We start from the raw sequence: 18,554 nt of genomic DNA on the forward strand, positions 1-18,554 counted from the left end.
GCGATGCTGCTGGTCTGCAGAGCCCTCGAGTGGACGCCCCAGGCGAGTGTCAGCGCCAAGCTCCATGCCGGAGGAAGAGAATCTAGGTCACAGATCCTCTTTGGAAACAAGTACGTCTGGTGCTGCCAAGGGAAGCAAACTGGCTTGAAAGAAAAAAAGGGGAGCAAACCGGTTTGAAAGCAACAGAATGGGGAGAAATAACTCAGTGATTGAAACAAGAATACAACAGGAAAGGTAAGTGCATGGATTCTGGCATCGTGCCCACAAAAACCCAGGCACCTGAAGGCTTCTAGGCAAGAATATACTTAGACAAAGATGTTGTGGGGATCCAGGGCTGGATTAGCAGGCAGCTCCAGGGCAGCAGTGTGGTTACTGGCAGACCTATGGAGGGGTCCCAGGGCTGGACAACTGGGGGGGTTACAGTGTGCAAGTGGGGAGCACTGATAGAGCTGTGCAGGAAGCTAGGATTGGCTAGAAGGGGGATACAGGGCAGAAGTGGAAGAAACTGGCACAGCTGTTCGATGGAAAGGAAGAAAACTGGAGGAAAAAAGGAGCACTAAGACCTCCCTCCCCCCTCCACATGTATAGCTTACGGTTCTGTGGTGGGAGAGGTATTTCCAAGAAGGAAGAAGAGGAGAAGGAGGAAGATGTTTGGTTTGCTGGGCAGCCTGTCCTTCCCCATGGTGCAGAGCAGATCGTGGTGAGTGAAGCAGACACCCAGTCTGGCCTGGTGCTGCTGTTTTCCTGCACCTTGTAATTCCTCTCCACTCTCTGCTGGGTCAGGCTCTTTATAACTGCTCTCTGTAAACAGCCCAGGGGCTGGAGGAGATAAGGGCTGGGGGCCAGGGGCCATCCGGAAATGGGGAGAGGCAGTGAGGAGGAGCTGTAACAGAGGGACAGTATTTGGCCAGAGACTTTCCAAGTTGGGGAAGGATATTTAAATGCTTATATTAGAAATCTTTGAATGATTCATACCCTGCTTTCTTTAACCCATCAAAAATGCACTGTGTTGGGGAAATGAACTATGTTCAACACAGGGTAATATTCCCTATGGGCAGCACCCAATCACAGCACTCTGATGTGGGGTACTGTGATCCTTTGAAGCAAAAAGCCAGGTTTATAGATATTTTAAGAACAAAGGGAAACCCACAGACCGAAACATTGCCCATATTATATTAACAGAATACTGCAGTAATTTGCTGACACAGTTGCTAACAGAGCTACTACGGGTTAGAGAATCTGTCAGGAATATAACCCAAAATGAGGTGGGGTACTGGTCTAGATATGGAAATAAATTCTATTTCCACTGTCAATATGTACAAATATTACACAATGCAGTTGGGAGACATCTTTGCCTCCCTGGAACGGTGATCATCTTCCATCATTTCGTGTCGCCTGGAGTGCAGATGTTGCAGGTGTTGGAACACCACCTGGAGGTGGCTTCTCCTTCCCTTTGCCAGATTCAGATCTGTGTTGCTGTTAGTCACGTTTGTAACAAAAGTCACTCAGAAATACTGCTGCACACCTGACTTGGTCTTCTGCAAACCTCTGGTTGTAGCAGCTTACCCAGAAATTGAATCTAGTAAGAAAAAAGGTTTGCTAAATTCCAGCAGGTCATTGAATAGAAATATCAAGTCCAAACTGTTACTCCTTGGGAAGCCTAAGTGGGGCGTTTGCACCAGTCCATGAAACACTACAAAATTGCAGCTGTAGGGCTGTCAGCATGACCTCAAGTGCCTGTGCAGAGAAAAGACAGTAACACTTTTTATAGGGGTTCACAGTCCCTGTGAAGATTTCTGTTGTGTATGAATGATCCAGCAGAGAAAAAGCTTCAGCACAAACCACCTTGAATGTGTTTATGTGAAGCCACATTAACAGCAGAAGTTCTTTGTTCTGTGCAAGGGAGCTTATTAGATCACTACAGCACAGGCAGCCAGCCCTATTCACTTTTTGCCTGAAGATTAAGCTTTGAAAAAGAGCGAATGTTAAGACTGAATGTGTCTTAGCATTTGAATGTGTCTTAATGTGTATACAGTGTGTCTTGGCTCTGATGATGTAGCCAGAAATCTGCAGGGAAGAACATTGCAAAGGAGAAATGCCTGGGGACGAAAGGAAGTTTAAGAATGGTGTTCTAAAATCAGGCACGGTCTCACCTGGAGTAAAATTTAACACCTTTTACAAACCACAAAAGTTAGGAAAACAGTCAGGAGGCAGCCAGTGTCATATGTTATATGGAAGTGTTACATAAATGTCATATAGAGAAGGAATGAACACATACACAAACCAAAACATTTAGCAGATTATCAGTTAGAGATGGAAATACTGATAAAAAAGTGGTTGTGTAACTACCAAGTAATAAAAACCATCCAGATCTTTCTCCAGAAATGTCCGCTATCATCTGTCCTCTCACTCCCATCTTTAACTTCTTCAGTAAATAATTCATGCAAAATAGCAGTTTTCAAAGCAAGAACATCCTGGGCATTTGCTGGAAAACATGACTCATCCCAAGTTGCCTGTTGTCATTCAGGCTGCTGTAAACTGAAACCAAAAAGAAATCTGAATGGACACATGCAAAGTATGCTTTAAGGATGAGCATGTAAAACTAAAATTCCTAGATCTACAGGGCCATGAAAACCAGTGATTCAATGGAGATCCTATTCACTATCATCTTCTTCCTTCTACTAACCAATTTACCATCCATAAGGTATAAAATACCTGCTTCCCGGTCCTGCAGGAACCACTTACCAACTCTCTGACACCCTAACGCTCACTTTGCTCCACAAGCACTAAATGCCCTTTAGCTCAGGCAGTTGGTGCTTCAGCTGGTTCCTCTCTTACAAAGCTCAGAACAAGTGGCTTGAACTTGTACTTAGCTTGAAAGATTTTGGGTGCTTTTTCAGACCTGAAGGACAGGTTGTGTGTCTAAAAGACTGGCTACTTCTTCCAACAAGGCTAGCTGGTGTAATAAAAGATATCACTGCTGAAAAAGGCATGCAACATGTTTGCCATACACAGAGATGGCTTCAGTGAACTGGAAGTCATGATTTTAACCGCAGGAAATATATTTCCTCTTATGATAATACTTAATACATGTTTGAGGTCTCTGCACACCTGGCAGATCAAGAGACAATCTACATGTGTATAATATCTTCAGAGACTAGTCCCCATATTTAGCTGGTACAAAACCTAAGTGAGTCATTGTACCTAGCTGTTGATCACAAAGAATTTGAAGTAGGCCACATCACAGTAAACGGTCAATATAGTGAAAATGCCTAAATCTAATTTCTTATAATAATGCACTCCAAGCAGAGTGGATTTCCATACTAAATGATAGCAATCAATTTTAGTTCATCCTGCTTGAAAATGAATGATTACTTATGTTTATTCTCACTTTCAAAGGTAGTACATCTTTTAGCCGTTCCATAGAAGGTTTTTGAAACTTACTGAGTTCCAATGTTAAATTAAAACTCGAACATTATTCTAAAATTTTATTTTATTTCACATTAGCTTAATTCTAGATAATCCTCAGAGAGGTTACAGTGATATACTGCTAAGTTACATGTGCTGATGCATTGGATTTCATTTCAAGGTATTATCAATTCAAAATGGAGCAAGAGACCAGGTCAGTAAGAAACAGATGCCATGGGAGCACTTCTACTTTGCCTGAATATATCATTATGACTATTTTATTATTTTCTGGAGCATTTAATTCTCCACAATATTTCCTTCACAGGTTCTTTTCCACCAGCACTTTAAAATACATTATTTTAAGTTGGACTGACTGACACTGAAGATGCAATTAATAAGTTAATACAGACCATCATAAATATCGATAAATTCCAGTCATTGTACCTAATTCTGCAAAGTTTCCTATAAGCCAAACAGTTTTCATTGCATTGTGTAGCAAAAATGACAGAAAAATGTGGTGTCCTACACTTCCAAGTTTATGACCACTGTAGAAAACTCATCTACCCATGTAAATAAACTGAGATATTGAACTGTGCCATTTTAATTGCCTTAACCAAATTCTGGTAGTTTCCTCTGACTTCTTTTCAATTTCTCTTGTTCAGCTTTGTAGACGACTACCAATTGCCCAATAGCAGAATGGGTTACCAGACACTGCAATTGCAGGAAGAAAAGGTGTCTGTGGGTGGGTGTAAATACCCTTAGTACTATCACAACACTATAATGTGCAGGAATCCTTGTCTGCCCCAGAAGTCTTAAGCAATTTTGGAACCACTGTCATCAAAGGTAAATAATCCCAGGTAAGACACCTGCTTCTTTACTATGTTCCTCTTTTGCCTCCTAAAGGACTGTAGCACAATGCTCAGCCTTCAAATCAAAACCAAAACAATGAAGTGAACTTCAATCTTTGGCTTTCAGGAAGAGGCATGTGTTAAAAAGCTGAGGAAAGAGTTCTTGGAAACACTGGTATCATGCACTTTCACTTAAGAACCCCTGGTGGAAAGCAGCAGCTCTAGCAAAGGAATTGCTCTCTTCACTAGCTACGTCACCTTTGCATGGGGACAGGTGAAAAAACATTCACTGTAAAACCTGAGACTTATATTAACAGTTCCGGTTCACAAAATTGTGTTAGCTGTTCAGCTAAAGGCTGAAAAAAAGCTTTCAGGAGAAAGAAGAAAAAGGAATTTTAAAGGAAATCCAAATAATTATATTAGTTTCCCCAGCCTATGTATCTAAAGCAAAGAAACCCAAAGCAATTCATTTCAAATGACAAAAAAGCATTAAAAGAAAAAGTACTTGTAAAAATTAATAGGAGTAACAGCAATACTCAGAGAGATAAAAAAGAGTTGCTTATTGTGTGTGGGATGAAATATTTCACAGGTCATAGTGACAAAAAGGTCCTCTATCAGAAGACTTCATACAGTATTAACATACAAATTGCAACATGCTATGAAATGAAACACCATGAAAAGGCTTCATTAGATAAACTTCAAATTAAACTGGAAATACCAGAGTGAATAAAGATTATTGACTTCGTGCCTGTTGAATATCTTAACCTGAAAGAAGGGCCTGGTGGCAAATTAACTACTTTTCCTGGGCGCGGACAGCTAGGCTGCCAAATATAACTCGTATTTTTGTGGTGTCATAGGAACAAATGAGTAAATTCAGGCATGGAAAAGGCATCAATTAATTACTTTCATTTTAATGCACTTGTAGATTAAATTGCAAACTACACTAGTAGCTGAGTTTTCTAAATAGTCCTGTGACTATGTTGTTATATGTAAGGCTAGCCCATTTGTAAGGTAAGGCCTATACAAAGTAAGGTTTATCCACCTTTCCCAGCTATAACAAACAACGCCTCTTTGTATAAACTTTGTCTTGCCTTAGAAGAAACCTATACTGTATGTTGTAAAAAAGGCTGCAACCAAGGTTGTTACCCCTCTGGCGTAAGGAATCTGCAGTGTGTCTGTCTGATACTTACACTGCACAGTACAGACAAAGGAGAATCAGTTGTTGAAATCCCACTATTAAATCCATTAAAGGTGATTAGTAATGATATCTAATAATTTTAAAATATATAAACAAGAAACTAGCTGTTTGCATATTCACAGATGTTTTTTGGCTGTTACAGAGAAAGGAAGATAATCTGTGATGTAGTAAAGAATGAAAAGCTATTTTCATTTATACATTTGTATTACTCAGATCATTGCCAAGGAAAAGGAGAGAAAAAGCCAAAGCATTTACAAATGTGTCTGAAAACAGCACTTGAGACAATTAACTATTCTCTTTTTGAGTCATATGACTCTTCAGATAAAACTTTACCATGTAAAAAGACATACAAAATGTGTATAGACTTTGTGTTTATCTTCAGCTTTAGCTGTGATGTTATTGCCTGGGCTCCCGCTCTCCTCAAATGAGGTACAGGCATCTCATGAAGGTCCTTTCACTGGCCCTGAGGTTGACGTTCAAGGCAGGTGGAATGGAGTTGCAGCCAGACTCTTCCCAGAGGTGCACAGTGGCAGGAGCAGAGGCAATGGGCCAAGCTGTATACAGAGAAACACTGAACAGACAGAAGAAAAAAATACTTCCCCTGAGGGTGATGCAACAACAGAACAGGTGTCCACAGGTGCTGTGGGATAGCCATCCCCAGAGACTGTTCAAACTTCATGGCACAACACCATGAGCAAGAGTGCCGGTAGAGAAAAAGATCGTTTATACACAGCATAGATATTTCAAAGATTTTCCCCATTTAGATTTGATGTTTGTATAGCTAGAAAAAAGTGAAACCCCAAATCACTGCCCTTCTCTGAATGGCTGTACTTGCGTGGTGTAAAACCTGCTTGCTGTGGTGGCTGTGCAAGGAGGTTCGCTCCTCCAACTGTGCTACAGGGGGAGCTGGCCTGGCACCATGGGCACCGTGGGCCCAGAGCCTGCTGGCTGAGCTGAAGCAGGAGGGAGGGCTTTATGCTTAGCTCAGTTATTGCCTTGCTGGGTAACACCAGGCAAGCCCAGGCCCCTCTCTGTGCCACAGCTAAGCCAGATGTCATTTGGTCCTCAAGACATGGGTCTTTCCCCAGTGCAGAAGGAGTTGAGATTCAACTGAGAAGAGTTTGTCCAGATTTTTGGGATGGAGGATACTGCAGGAAAGCAAGACAAGAAGTCCTAATGGAGTACAAAGCAAGAAAATCAGGTATTCTCATGTTTAACCCTTTTCCCTGCACCTCTGCCTTGTTCAGTTGCACCTTGTTAGGCACGGCAGAGCTGGTCATGTTTGGCCCTTCAGGTCAGGAAAAGGAGTATAAGCCATGATACTGCAATGCAGCTGGAAAGCATGCCATTTATCAGGATCCTTTTGAACACCGTGTCCTGCTACAGAGCCTGCTCTGGTTGCATTACACCACTGCACTTCCCTCCTGTTTTGGGATACCCTGCACTGCACACAAGTGGTTGGAAGGGAAGAGGACAAGACCTTGCCTAAGCAGCCAGGGGCTGTGAGGAGAGAGCCAGCTGTACACCTCACACTCAGTATACATGACTTCCCAGATGAGTTGTACCACAGCACAGACCTCAGGGCACTAAGTGTGGACACACCTTGCCTCGACAGGAGGGACAGCAAGGGGAACCAGTGGGGCCTAAAGCTAGTCACTTCCAGTAAAGTGAAGTAGAAAACATGTGGCATGGTTATGCAATTGTAATAACCCAGCCTTCACCTCCCTGCGGGTACTGAGCCAAAGGCTGAAAAAAATGTGCAAGGTTAGCACTTCAGTAGTATGCACGCAGAGCCCTGTCAATACACAGTATGGTGATTTTTATTCCCTCCACCTCTGTCTGCCTTGTTCATATTTCCCCTCCTTTCATTCTCAAATAAGATTTTTAAATCTCCCAGCTGTCAGCATTATATACACCGTGTGACAACATGGCGTCCTGGAGCCCTGCTGAAATTCAGTTCTTAAGGGAGGTCCTGGTTTGCTCAGCAGGAACACTGGTGTGGTAGGAAGGGGGAGCAGAGGACTCCAGGGCAGGATCAAAAGGCATCAGGAGATCAGTGTGTTGAGCTTGCAAGAGGATCAGAAAGGGGAAGAGTGAGAACTTTCCTTGAAGGAAGCTTGTAGGTCCTGTATTCAATGTAATGCCTTACTTTTAGGATTTTCTTGACCTCAAAAGGTGACCCTTTAGGAGGTTGAGCAGAAAGAAGCTGTCTTGCTGTTGAGCTACAGGGCTAGCTGACACAATGTTGCTTCTCCATTTGAAAAGCTTTTTAGAAAATTTTCATTGTAACTCTGAATAAAAAATTAAAATATACATGACTGTTGTTCCTCAGGGAGCCCTTTCCTGATGCTATGCATTTCACAGCCAGTGGTTGCCAGAGATGTGACCATGTTTCTATGCGACCTGTCTCATGAGGAGGGTCATTTGACTGCAGATATGGCCCTACCTCCCTAATTGCCCGCCAGGTAGGTGGCAAGTGAGCTCAACAAAAAATGATCAGAGAGCAAGGCTGAGTTGTTTCCTCAGAGTATTTTGACACATCATCACTTCTTGATTGAAGAATGGCATATTTCTCGTGTTCTCTGATCAGTGAATTGATTGGTCATCACTCACACTTCATATTTGAGAGGTGGAGGGTGGTAAGGAGAGGACTTGAACATCAACAAGTAGGTAACAAGATCTGGAAAATAAAAGAAGACATACAGCTGACGTCTTGCTGTGCCAGTGTTTTTCAGGTTGACACTATTACCCGTGATACTTCAGGGATCACAGAGGATCTGAGCCAAAAGATGGAGCAACCAAATTCCCTGGACTGAGGCCTCCTTTGTCTAACGAGAGTGCTGGGTAAGCAACTGAGGGGCCTAAGCTAGAGAATGCTGCTACACTAGAGCTTGTCTTTCCGGGGAGATCCATTTGTTTTTTCTCTAGATTTTGCAACCTGCTGCCCACATGGTGGATGAAGCTTATCATCTACAGAAAAAAAGCTTATGTTCAGTTTCCAGAACAAGGGTGGTCTTTATAGGTCATCTTCTTCTTAACTAGGCCATGATATCAGCCTTTTGCAGATCCTTCAGTGTGAACTCCACATGAGCAACAAAGCAATTCCCATGACACAAGTAAACTTTACAAAGAAGGCTTTAACACAAAAGTAGGCTTGACAGAGCATTTTAGTGAAAGACATTCTCATGTGATTATATACCTTTTTCACTCATAAGACCCTACATTTCAGAATAGCTTTTAGTGCACTTCTAACGGAGCCATGCACAGAATCATAGGAGATCCAGAAGCTGCAGAGCAGGCATGAAGGCATGCGTAGACCACCATAGTGCAGTTCTGAATTTCTCATTTCTCTTAGTGTTGCTGACTCAGTCCAAGCATCTGCACAACAGTTTCAGTGAATACTTATATCTGTCTCTGTTCCCTGGTAGCTTTTTCAAACGGAAATGTGGAATACCAAGCACAGTAAAACAGCACCCGTGCCTTTGAGGAGGCAGAAGTATGGTAGCTCAGAGCATCTCTTGGGCCAGTGAGCCTGATTTTCTCACCCTTGGGGAAACAGAATTTGCTTACCCTGTATGTCTTGCCAAAGTTAAAGTAGTGCTGACCTTCTGAGACCTAGAACTCTCCCTGAGTCTCTAGGACTGAATGATGCCTCAGGATTATCATATTACAGAAGAAATGACATTCAGTCTAGTGGGTGTCCCTGTTCTTGCTTAGTCAAAAATTAATAAACTTGCTTCAGTTTCAGGTGTGTGCCACAAAACATAGAGCTGAAACAAGACACTGAGGTTCCAGAAAACTGGGAGGCATTGCAATGCATTTTAGGGAATATTCCTGTACCCTGTGGGAGTGGAGGTCAGGGAGAACATGGTCTACATGTAAAAATCTGGAGGAAGAGTATAAGCATGGGATATTTGTTAGATCTGACTGCAACCAGCAATTAGCTGTTTGAGTCACAGGATAAAATCAGGTAATAAACATTACATTTTTGGCATGCAGAGAAACAGTCCACAGGGCAAAATATGCTCTTGATGTTTTAATGGTTCAGGTTTAGCCTAAGAGGAAAAGAAGGCTCCAAAGGAATGATAAAAATGTAGCTTTTTTTTCCCTCAGGACCTTGTTTCTTCCCAGAAAACGGTGTTTGGTTGAACAGGATAACGTTTGGCCAGACCTGAGGGGGATTTTTGAGAGTTCCATGTGGGATGCTGAATCCTTGGCTTAACTGGCCTCAAATCCCCCAGAAAGATGCGCATCCTGTATCCCATCCACTCAGGCTGCTCTCCTTCTCAATGTTGTTGCTATAACTGTTGATTTATCTTCCTTTAGTCCAGCGTGATGCTCATGTAAAATGAGTAAGCTGCTACAGTTCGGGGTGTGTTAGGAAAGCAAACTTCACAGCCTTTCTTGCTTTACTCCTACTGCCAGTGAAGTTTTAATTTTGGAATTTAGCATGGAGATCTGCACTCTGCCCAAAGCAATTTCATGCCCCACAAATTCCTCATCTGTGAAACTTAGTGAAATGGCTTTTTATAACATCAATATCATGCATATTCTTGATGGCCAGCCTTGTGCAATTCTAAAACTCACCTATGGCTGATGGGTCCTGTCAGTATTTGGATACCCAGCTGCCTGCGGACACTCAGACATGTGGTTTGTTGAGAATCCAGGCCTGAGTAACTCAGAAGCACAAATTCCACTGACTCAAGTTATTTAGTATCTTTTGCAAAAAAAACCAAAACCCAAAACCAAAACCAAACTGATTTGGGAAGAGGGATATTCTGTGTTGACATGATGAGTAATTTTCACTGAAAGAAAATGCTAGTTCACACACAACTTTAGCAAATTGCCTGATAAAATGGATTCTTTTGAAGCACATAATAGTAATCAGCACTTGAACAGTTCACATCTTTGCTTAAATTCTTGTTCATGCCCTTGTACAGCAGGTCCTTCCCCACCCCAGTCCTACATGACATATCCATCTTCTCTCCCCGTTCCTGTGTGGGGGATAGTCAGCCCCCAGTACAGCCCAGCAACCCCTGCCCTGAGACACACTGGAAATAAGCTATCGTGGGGCTGGATCCCACCTGCTGTGAGCTGTGGCAGCCCCAGTTCCAGCCCCACTCTGCTGACTCACCTGGCCATGGCCATGGTAGCCTGGCAGGAATGGGCGAGGGCTGCTGGGTGGTTGTTGCTTCTGGTAAGAGAAGCCACATCCGTATGTCTTCCCCAAGCCCTCACAATGCTGCTTTGCTCACCCTCCTCCAGCCGTGCCTCCCTGTGCCTTTGTCCCCTCTGCCAGGGCTCTGGTAGTGCCTGGATCACGCTCTTCCCACCCATCCACTGACTCTGGCACACTGCAGCCCAGAGTGTTTGTGTTTGCAGAAACCACCATGACTCCAAGCAAAATGAAGTGGAGGATAACAAGAGGTGCAGGAAAATGGGGAGGCTTGTTGCCCGTAGCTGGGACAGTTCAACATGATCCAGGCTCGCCATCTTTTTTGAGGTGGACTGGAAGGCCTGGCAGGTCCAGGTTGCAGGACTGGGCAGGCACCAGGCCTGGACTGAAACCTGCCCCTTTCTTCACCCTCATCTACCGAGAATGATGCAGAGTCACTGCATCATGTCCATACATAAACCCCTACTTTTATGCCACAGGTGCAGAGGCAGCACCCTGGCAGGGCTGGGGAAAGGTGAGGTGCTGTTCAGCAGACATGGATCCTACACTCCAGAGGTGGGAGGCTGGGAGTGACTGAATATGCTGTGTATTACAGTAGGTGCCAACAGTTATCAGCTGTAGCTGGGAGAGGAGGCTGAGGGCTGCAGACAGGACAGATACATTTGTTTCTTTATCCTCCCCCAGCCAGCAACCATAACATGGAGCCTGTCATTAAAAGGTCTGTTCTGTGACACTGAAAAAAACCAATCCCCAATGTAAAAGGGAGTTTTATTGATCGAAAGGTATACATGATTATTACACAGATCTGGAGAGATGTGCTGTGAAAGGAAACAGAATCATACACTGGCTCAAACAACATCACAGACTCCCACTGTGATTAGTAAGGTGAAACGACCTTGTCCAGGACTTAATTGCAGAAGAAAACAGGGTGATTGACCACTTGTTCAACATTTATGATGGTCCTGCAGGGGAAAATGCAAAAGAAAATAGCCTCAATAAGTACAAACCAACAGCTGTAGGGTATATAATACTGTTTCAGGTTACTGGGTAGTCAGACCTTCTATGCAAAACAGACAGGAGCTGGACCAAGAGCTGGCAACAAACTGTGCCCATATCCTTTGGGAACTGCTCAGCAGGTAAGAGCCAGCGTAACTGCTGTGCTGAGTGGGACATAAACCTAGACATCCCTACAACAAGACAACATCGTACCTCTGACCGGTCAATGCACCACCTCAATGATTTTTGTCATCTCAAATGTTCTCCTCAGATAACATGTTAGCTGGCCAGGAATGGGTTTCTGTATGTCCACGTGGAGCATTCTGCCTGTGCCCATGAAGCGCAGGCTAGAGGGAAGGCTTTCAAGGACAGCCATAGGTCGATTATTCCTGGCCAAGTGTTGATGTTTTTGAGGAAACTCTGAAGGTATTTCTCAGCCTCTCCTTTATTCTGCACTTTGACTTTCATCCTAGAGGCTGAGCTCTTCCCACGAACAGCAAAGTGGTCTCCACTTAAGAGTCCACTAAGCATGTGTCATGGGTCAGGACTTGGCCACTGTCTTTGGCTGCTCCCTGAGAAGCCTGGTGGAGACTGAAGGCTCTATTTCTGCAAGAATAGTTATTGCTCTACTCACCCTGCCAATCCCTCTGCTCATGCTGCTTTATACTTCACCCTCTCACCTGCTTGGGTTTTTTCTGGCTTTCACTTACCTTTTCTAATCATTACTCCATTTCTGCAACAGCCTCTTTGCAAGGTGACATATACTGGGTGACAGCATACTCCTCTGGAAAAGAAGGAAAGAAATGTTGCCATTAGCCTGGACACCACTTCCTGTGCCGTTCCCTGGAGGTGGATATACCCTATGCATGCTTAAGCTGGAGATCCTTGAAATCATCTTTGTTCTGGTGCATGGATTTTTGTAACTTTCCAGTCATGGCCACTTGTCACCTTGGGCATAAGACCAAGTTCACTAAAGTGAAATGAGTTTCTCCCCTGGCACTAGATCCAGATCCTGATAGAGTTCAAGAGGGCTGGTTCTTGGTGTCCCTTAATGCACGCAGTGTTTCTGCTGTCCCTGTCACTCCCCCAAACTTCATACGGTTAAAATCAAGGACCTACCTGTTTCATAGTAATCGTATATCTGCACAGCAGCTGGCTTGAGATGGGTCACTACAAAGTCTTGCTCAACTGAGAAAGTGATTTTTTTCTTTTTCTTCTGTGAGACCTGGGAATGGAGGGTCAGGGATCACATAAATCTTTTTATTTGTATAACACCCTCTGGAGTACAGTGGGGAAGAAGCTGATTGATTGTATATTCCAAATCCCACTGATGCCATACATACAGATGTGGGACAGCCATTATTCCGCCTGCCAAACTGGGATCAGAAATATGTTTGGAGAGTCCAAAGTGAAACTGAAGAGCTGTAGATTTTCTACCCTGCTTGTATTACTTGATTTTGTACTTATTATGCATCCTATTGCCAGAGAGGGGAAAAATGTCCCAAAGGGCTAATCTTAATTCTCCAAGATCTCCTGATGGTCAGGACAATAAAGTCTGACATTCCAACCCCCACCATTTCAGACATGAACACTATGTGCCACCAAGAAATGAGGAATCAATGTACGTCACTGGGTTATTGGCTTCTGTTGTTAGTTCTGCAAGGCCCCAAGCAAATGTATTTTTATTACATAAATTCTCATCTGGGGATTAGATTACAGGTTAGATTTGGGAATTAACTAACGCAAGAGAAGGAATGGTTATCTTTCCAGAGGAGACCAGAGCAGTGTTCCCTGCCCTGTTGGAAGGACTGAGGTTTACAAGAAGCCTACCAAGGGGACATACACAGAAAGAAACCACTTTTCTAGTGTTTATCTGCTATTGACTGAAAGGAGATAGAATTTTTATTAATTCCTAGGTGGGGTTTTTTGACTAACTTATTTCTAGTTGCTGGTAGGACAGGCATCAGTCTGAGGCTCTTTGGAAGATCGGTATGTTACATGCAGTTTGATGAGTAAGCAGTTTAGTGATTACAGGGGGAGACTGATGGGGAAGGGAACATGATAAATATAATTTATAGATTGTATTCACTCTGTAGGTGCACCTGTTACATGCTGGTTTACTGTCTTTTTGCAAATCAAATAGACAGTGATCAGAACTTACGTTTTCTAGATAAAGGAGAACATGGCTTTTCTTGTTTTCTACTTGCATCACTGTATGGCCATCAATGAGCTTTAAAACAAGGAAATGGAGATAAACTGATATACTCATAAACCATTAAAAAGCAAGTGTTACCTCAGACCCTACCACTGCATGGCTGTGAGATTCATTCTGTTCCTAGCCAGGTATCAAGGACCAGCAGCTGAATTTTAGAGCCCAAATGTTGCTGAATAGATGGAGGGGACTTAGTGAAGGTATGAGCACTTCCCAAGTGCATTAGAGGCACTGCAGTTCATTTGGGGAATACTGACTGCCTCTGGTGTTGTATAGGTTTCAGAACTGGCCTGGCAGATTTCCCACCTTTTCCCTGCCTGCGCTGTGCCACCTCCCAGTTACAGCTGCCAGCTGGTCAGGCTCTAGTTGGAACCCTTCCTAGTTTTTAATGTGGGAAGGTCTGTGTGCTCATAGCTCCCTGTAGGGCATTCCCCCCACCCAGTAATGGAAATGGTACAGCCATGCAAACACCTTGCAGGGTTTGTGGGTGGATGATTCTTAACCAGGCCTCTGTTTTCATCATGGCCAGTATTCTCTGTCCCTGGGGTGACTCATTTAATCTTTCTTCCGTAGTTTACCTTATCCAGGGAAGACATAACAGGAGCAAAGCCGGAGAGCATCTTCACATCAATAATGACCATGTTGGAGCTGCTGCGCTTCCCTGTGTAACTGAAACAATAGAGGCTCCCGTCAGTCTGGACCGTGCCTGGGGAAGAAAACCTCAGCTGTCTGCTCCTGGCCTCATACAGTATGGGGAGGCTGCTGTGAATCCTGTGTCCTGGCTGGCTGGCTCAGATGGGAGACACTGGGGAGGCCCTAGTACGAAGGGGCCAAGTATGTGCTAACACTGTCAGTTACTGGCTGTATCACAAGGTCTTTTGGGATGTTGTGTCTTACAGGCCAATATAATCAACACATTGACTAGCTCATGATTCCTTACTTTATAAGCAGAACTGAATACACATTACACTCTCTCTACATGTTCTGACATCCGTGCGGCTGGTTTGTTGGTGGCACATTACCTGCTTATGAGGACAATATCAAATTTTGCTGGTCGATCCAGTGGGCAGGAAGCATTCGATATCTGTACTGAAAGTGAAAATCCAAAGGCCCCCTCTGGAAGATGAATGTTGTACCTCAGTGCTGTCTGGAGGGGGAAAAAATCCTTTTGTTCAAGCATGCCAAGGGTTTTTCTTTGCATTCCAAAAAAAAAAAAGTGTCAGACTTAGTGAATTTTCCTGGCAATGTTGCTCTTGGTTTTATGTGGAAGATCCTTGCTTACATCAATGACAGACACATCAAACTTCTGCTCTTTAAAAGTGAAGGTGCTTGTACCCAGAGTCACCTCCCAGAGAGAAGCCAGCTGCTGATCAGAAAGGACTCTTTTTTTCCATGCTGTGACTCCACTGGAGTCAGAGAGTGGGATGGTGAGAAGAGGGTTTAAATAGTTCAGGGAAATCGAATAATTAGGAAAAATAAAGAGAAGTAGTCAAAAACATGACTGTATTGTATGCAGTATGTGAGACACAATGAAGAGGAGAGCAGATGCTTACTTGCATAAGTACGCATCCACTGCCATTCACTGTTAGGCTGTATTTCCCAGGTACCTCAGGAAGGGGAGTCTGTTGCAACAGGAGCCTGTTCTCATTGCTGACAACAAATACCTTCTGAAAAGTCTTTTTGGAAGTGATCTTGACTACATTTTGTGTAACAGAATTGTAGTTGGCCTCACCATAAGCAGCGAGGGCTTGAAGAGCAATGACTGTGTCCTGAAGGACAAGAAAATAATAAATGACAATTAGCCACACAGTGTGACCGGTGCAGAGGAGGTCAAAGTCACTGTTCCAATACGAAGCACAGTCACATCCTCCTGGTTAAAGAAACCCTGAAGTTGTGTATAATTCCAGGGTTCCTGTATATAAGGAGCCATTTCATTCTGGCATGTATGTTTTAGGGTGGATGAAATCTCTCTACTCATATGAAGGTCTCAGAACATCAAATCTGACCACTAGATCACACTCCTAGAGTCTTTCATAATGGTGAAGCATGTGTTTTCCAGTGAACTACAGAGCACATCTTGGTCACATAACACTTGGGACTTAGTGTTTCCTAGGCTCAGCCCCGACACAAATATCTATAGTTGTTGCTAGTCAAATTACTCTTGTATGGCTTTAACCTTTCCGTAGTTAAGAAGAAGAGGCAAAAAAGAGTATTTTGGTGTCTCTAAGAGAAAGGCTTGGTCTCTGTGTGTTTGAGACAGCAAATGCAAGAGAAAAAGAAGACTAGGTACTCAAAGGCCCACTAGCACCCTGAACCGGTGTCCCTATTCCTAGGACTGACTGTGGAGTGGAAGGAAGTTTTGGCACCTGGGTGGAAGAGAAACCTCCATAGGGATTCTGCTGCCTGATGATCCACTGCACAATCCCTGAGGCCTTTGTGAGATCCTCTTGATTCTGGTTGGGTTTGTAGAGCAATGCCAACAGCACGTAACTGGTGATCTCAACTTCAGCTGATGGGGCATGGTCAAGGAAGGAAGGAGATTTTTCTGATGGAGACTTCTCCTCCTGCTCCCAGTGCTGTGAGCCATCTGTTCAGATACAAAGAGAGGGTGAGGAGCAACGAGAATAGATTACAGGTGTCACTGCTCTGTGCTGCCTCAGAGATATACTCTCTGCTGGCTGGCCTCTTTCTCACAAGTGCTCTCCACAGAGCAGCGGATGTGCTGTAAACGCCACAGATTATTTGTGCCTATATTCTCAACATAGTCAAGATCTGACCATGTACCATCAGTAAGATCTGTTTCCCTCTTCCCACTTCCCAAATTCCCAAAATGGCTGAAACTCACCAACTTCCTTTGCTGATTTCTGTAACTCTCTAAGGAATGATTCACATTTTTCTGCCTTGCCAGCTAAGCAGAAAGCATAGGCCATGAGTGCCCGAGTGTAAATGTCTCTGATATTCTTCTCAGATGCAGTCTCCAAACAAAAAAAGGCATTTTGGACTACAGGATACTGTAAAAAAAAAAAAACAAACAACAAAACATATGGGTCTACTTCAGAACAGTAGTGTTCACCTAGCCAAACATATATTTTCTTTAAACCTGTTCTTCATCCTGTCACTATCACAGCAATGATAGTGATTTCAGGACAGAGAACACAGAATTCTTAAGCTGGGATTTCAGAGGAATCATCAGACAAATCAATCAGCTTTTCAGTGTGCTCTTGTAGAAGTCAGTGTATAAACAGAAGATTGTTCTGGCTCTTTCACAGCTAATTCCTTCTGCTTACCTCCATGATAATAATTCCCTCTGCACTTCTATAGTCAAGAGTCTGTTGTCTTGAACAAATCCAACCTAGGAGTCTTTATCCTCAGTGGCTCTGGTGCAATTTTAATTTAATTTTGTGGAGTTGTACTAGGTTTACACCAAGTAAAAAATGTTCACAGTTTGACTCTGTGTCCTCACTAATGCACCAATCAGGAAAGTCCTCAGAAAGTATATGACAAATTAGAGGCAGAGAAACTCATATTGAGGTCTAACATCTGTAGTCTCCTTTGTACTAGCCACTTTTTAAAAAGGACAGATTGTCTTTTCATTCTGATGGACCTTATAGCTCTTAGTTCCATTTGTAGACTTATGGATTTACCTGCAATAACTTACTTTCTTGACTGAGCCATGTTTGAGGCTAAGCCATACATGCAGGTTACTACCTGTCAAGTTTTTTTACAGGAAACTAAAAGGTGTCACTAAGTGTCTTGGGTCTCTCAAATAAAAGATGTAATCCTACTGAGGTGTGTACAATTTATACTTGAACACTGGTGGTTTAAGAGGTATACATAAGTCTCCAGGAAGACCTTATTGCAGCCTTTCAGTACTTAAAGGGGACCTATAAGAAAGATGGGACAAACTTCTAGCAGGGTCTGTTGTGATAGGACAAGGGGTAATGGTTTTAAACTAAAAGAAGGTAGATTTAGACTAGATATAAGGAAGAAATTTTTTACAATAAGGGTAGTAGAACACTGGCAGAGGTTTCCCAGAGAGGTGGTAGGTGCCCCATACCTGGAAACATCCAAGACCTGTTGAAGGGGGCTCTAAGCAACCAGATCTGACTGAAGATGTCCCTGCTCACTGCAGGGGGGTTGGACTAGGCAACCTCTAAAGGTCCTTTCCAACCAAACTATTCTATGATTCTATGATTCTATGGGGAACTTCTCTGTCACTGCAACTAGTGCAGATACAGAGCAGGGTCATGTTCCCTGGGAGCTCTCTCTCCCTCTCTTTCTCTCTCCTTACTACATAGAAAATTTGTAGCAGACACTGGAGCCAAGTCAACAACTGGGGACCAATTCCATCTGAAAACCAACTGTGGAAAGTCTCCTTACCGAGCCAGAGTGCCCAGCTTCTAGCATGGCAATGGTGATGTAGGCAGAAAGTGACAGCTCGTCATCTACTCCTCCCTGAAAAGGACATGGAGAGAGGAATTTTCAGTGAATGGCATGAGTGAGAAGCCTTTAAATATGAATTGTCGTATCCCAGCTGGAAGAGTGTGGCCAGCTCTGGAGGCAGTCCACAAGGAAGGAGAGCATACACATAGCTGGGATAGCTCTTAAATCAAGAGAAGCCCGTAGCTATCACCTCAAAAAAGGTCAATCCCTCAAGCTTACAGCCCTGTAACCCTATCTCAGGTGCTCAGAAATAGTGTGGGGAAGCTGACTGAG

General features: G+C 43.5%; 2 protein-coding genes and 1 long non-coding RNA gene across 3 annotated transcripts in view; 1 reads left to right on the forward strand and 2 right to left on the reverse strand.

The window, feature by feature from the left end:
- LOC142065011 (alpha-2-macroglobulin-like) overlaps positions 1–853 on the reverse strand; it is a 40,416-nt gene extending 39,563 nt beyond the window's left edge. The window contains exon 1 of the mRNA XM_075110724.1: positions 594–853. Within this exon, the coding sequence (XP_074966825.1) occupies positions 594–853 (260 nt within the window). The remainder of the gene's footprint in view (positions 1–593) is intronic.
- Positions 1–14,500, forward strand: LOC142065027 (uncharacterized). The gene is made up of 4 exons (XR_012663264.1): positions 1–234; positions 4,071–4,265; positions 8,180–8,298; positions 14,412–14,500. It is a non-coding gene; the product is annotated as an uncharacterized LOC142065027 (long non-coding RNA).
- The window catches only part of LOC142065020 (ovostatin-like), a 26,754-nt gene continuing 20,365 nt past the window's right edge, over positions 12,166–18,554 (reverse strand). The window contains exons 27-35 of the mRNA XM_075110738.1: positions 18,219–18,293; positions 16,684–16,849; positions 16,205–16,425; positions 15,392–15,607; positions 14,861–14,985; positions 14,417–14,507; positions 13,788–13,856; positions 12,746–12,851; positions 12,166–12,410 (exon numbers count right to left, since the gene is read on the reverse strand). Coding sequence (XP_074966839.1) covers positions 12,349–12,410; positions 12,746–12,851; positions 13,788–13,856; positions 14,417–14,507; positions 14,861–14,985; positions 15,392–15,607; positions 16,205–16,425; positions 16,684–16,849; positions 18,219–18,293 — 1,131 coding nt within the window. The 3' untranslated portion in view covers positions 12,166–12,348. The remainder of the gene's footprint in view (positions 12,411–12,745; positions 12,852–13,787; positions 13,857–14,416; positions 14,508–14,860; positions 14,986–15,391; positions 15,608–16,204; positions 16,426–16,683; positions 16,850–18,218; positions 18,294–18,554) is intronic.

Source organism: Phalacrocorax aristotelis, chromosome 1, assembly GCF_949628215.1.
Source record: "Phalacrocorax aristotelis chromosome 1, bGulAri2.1, whole genome shotgun sequence".
Classification (NCBI taxonomy): Eukaryota; Metazoa; Chordata; class Aves; order Suliformes; family Phalacrocoracidae; genus Phalacrocorax; species Phalacrocorax aristotelis.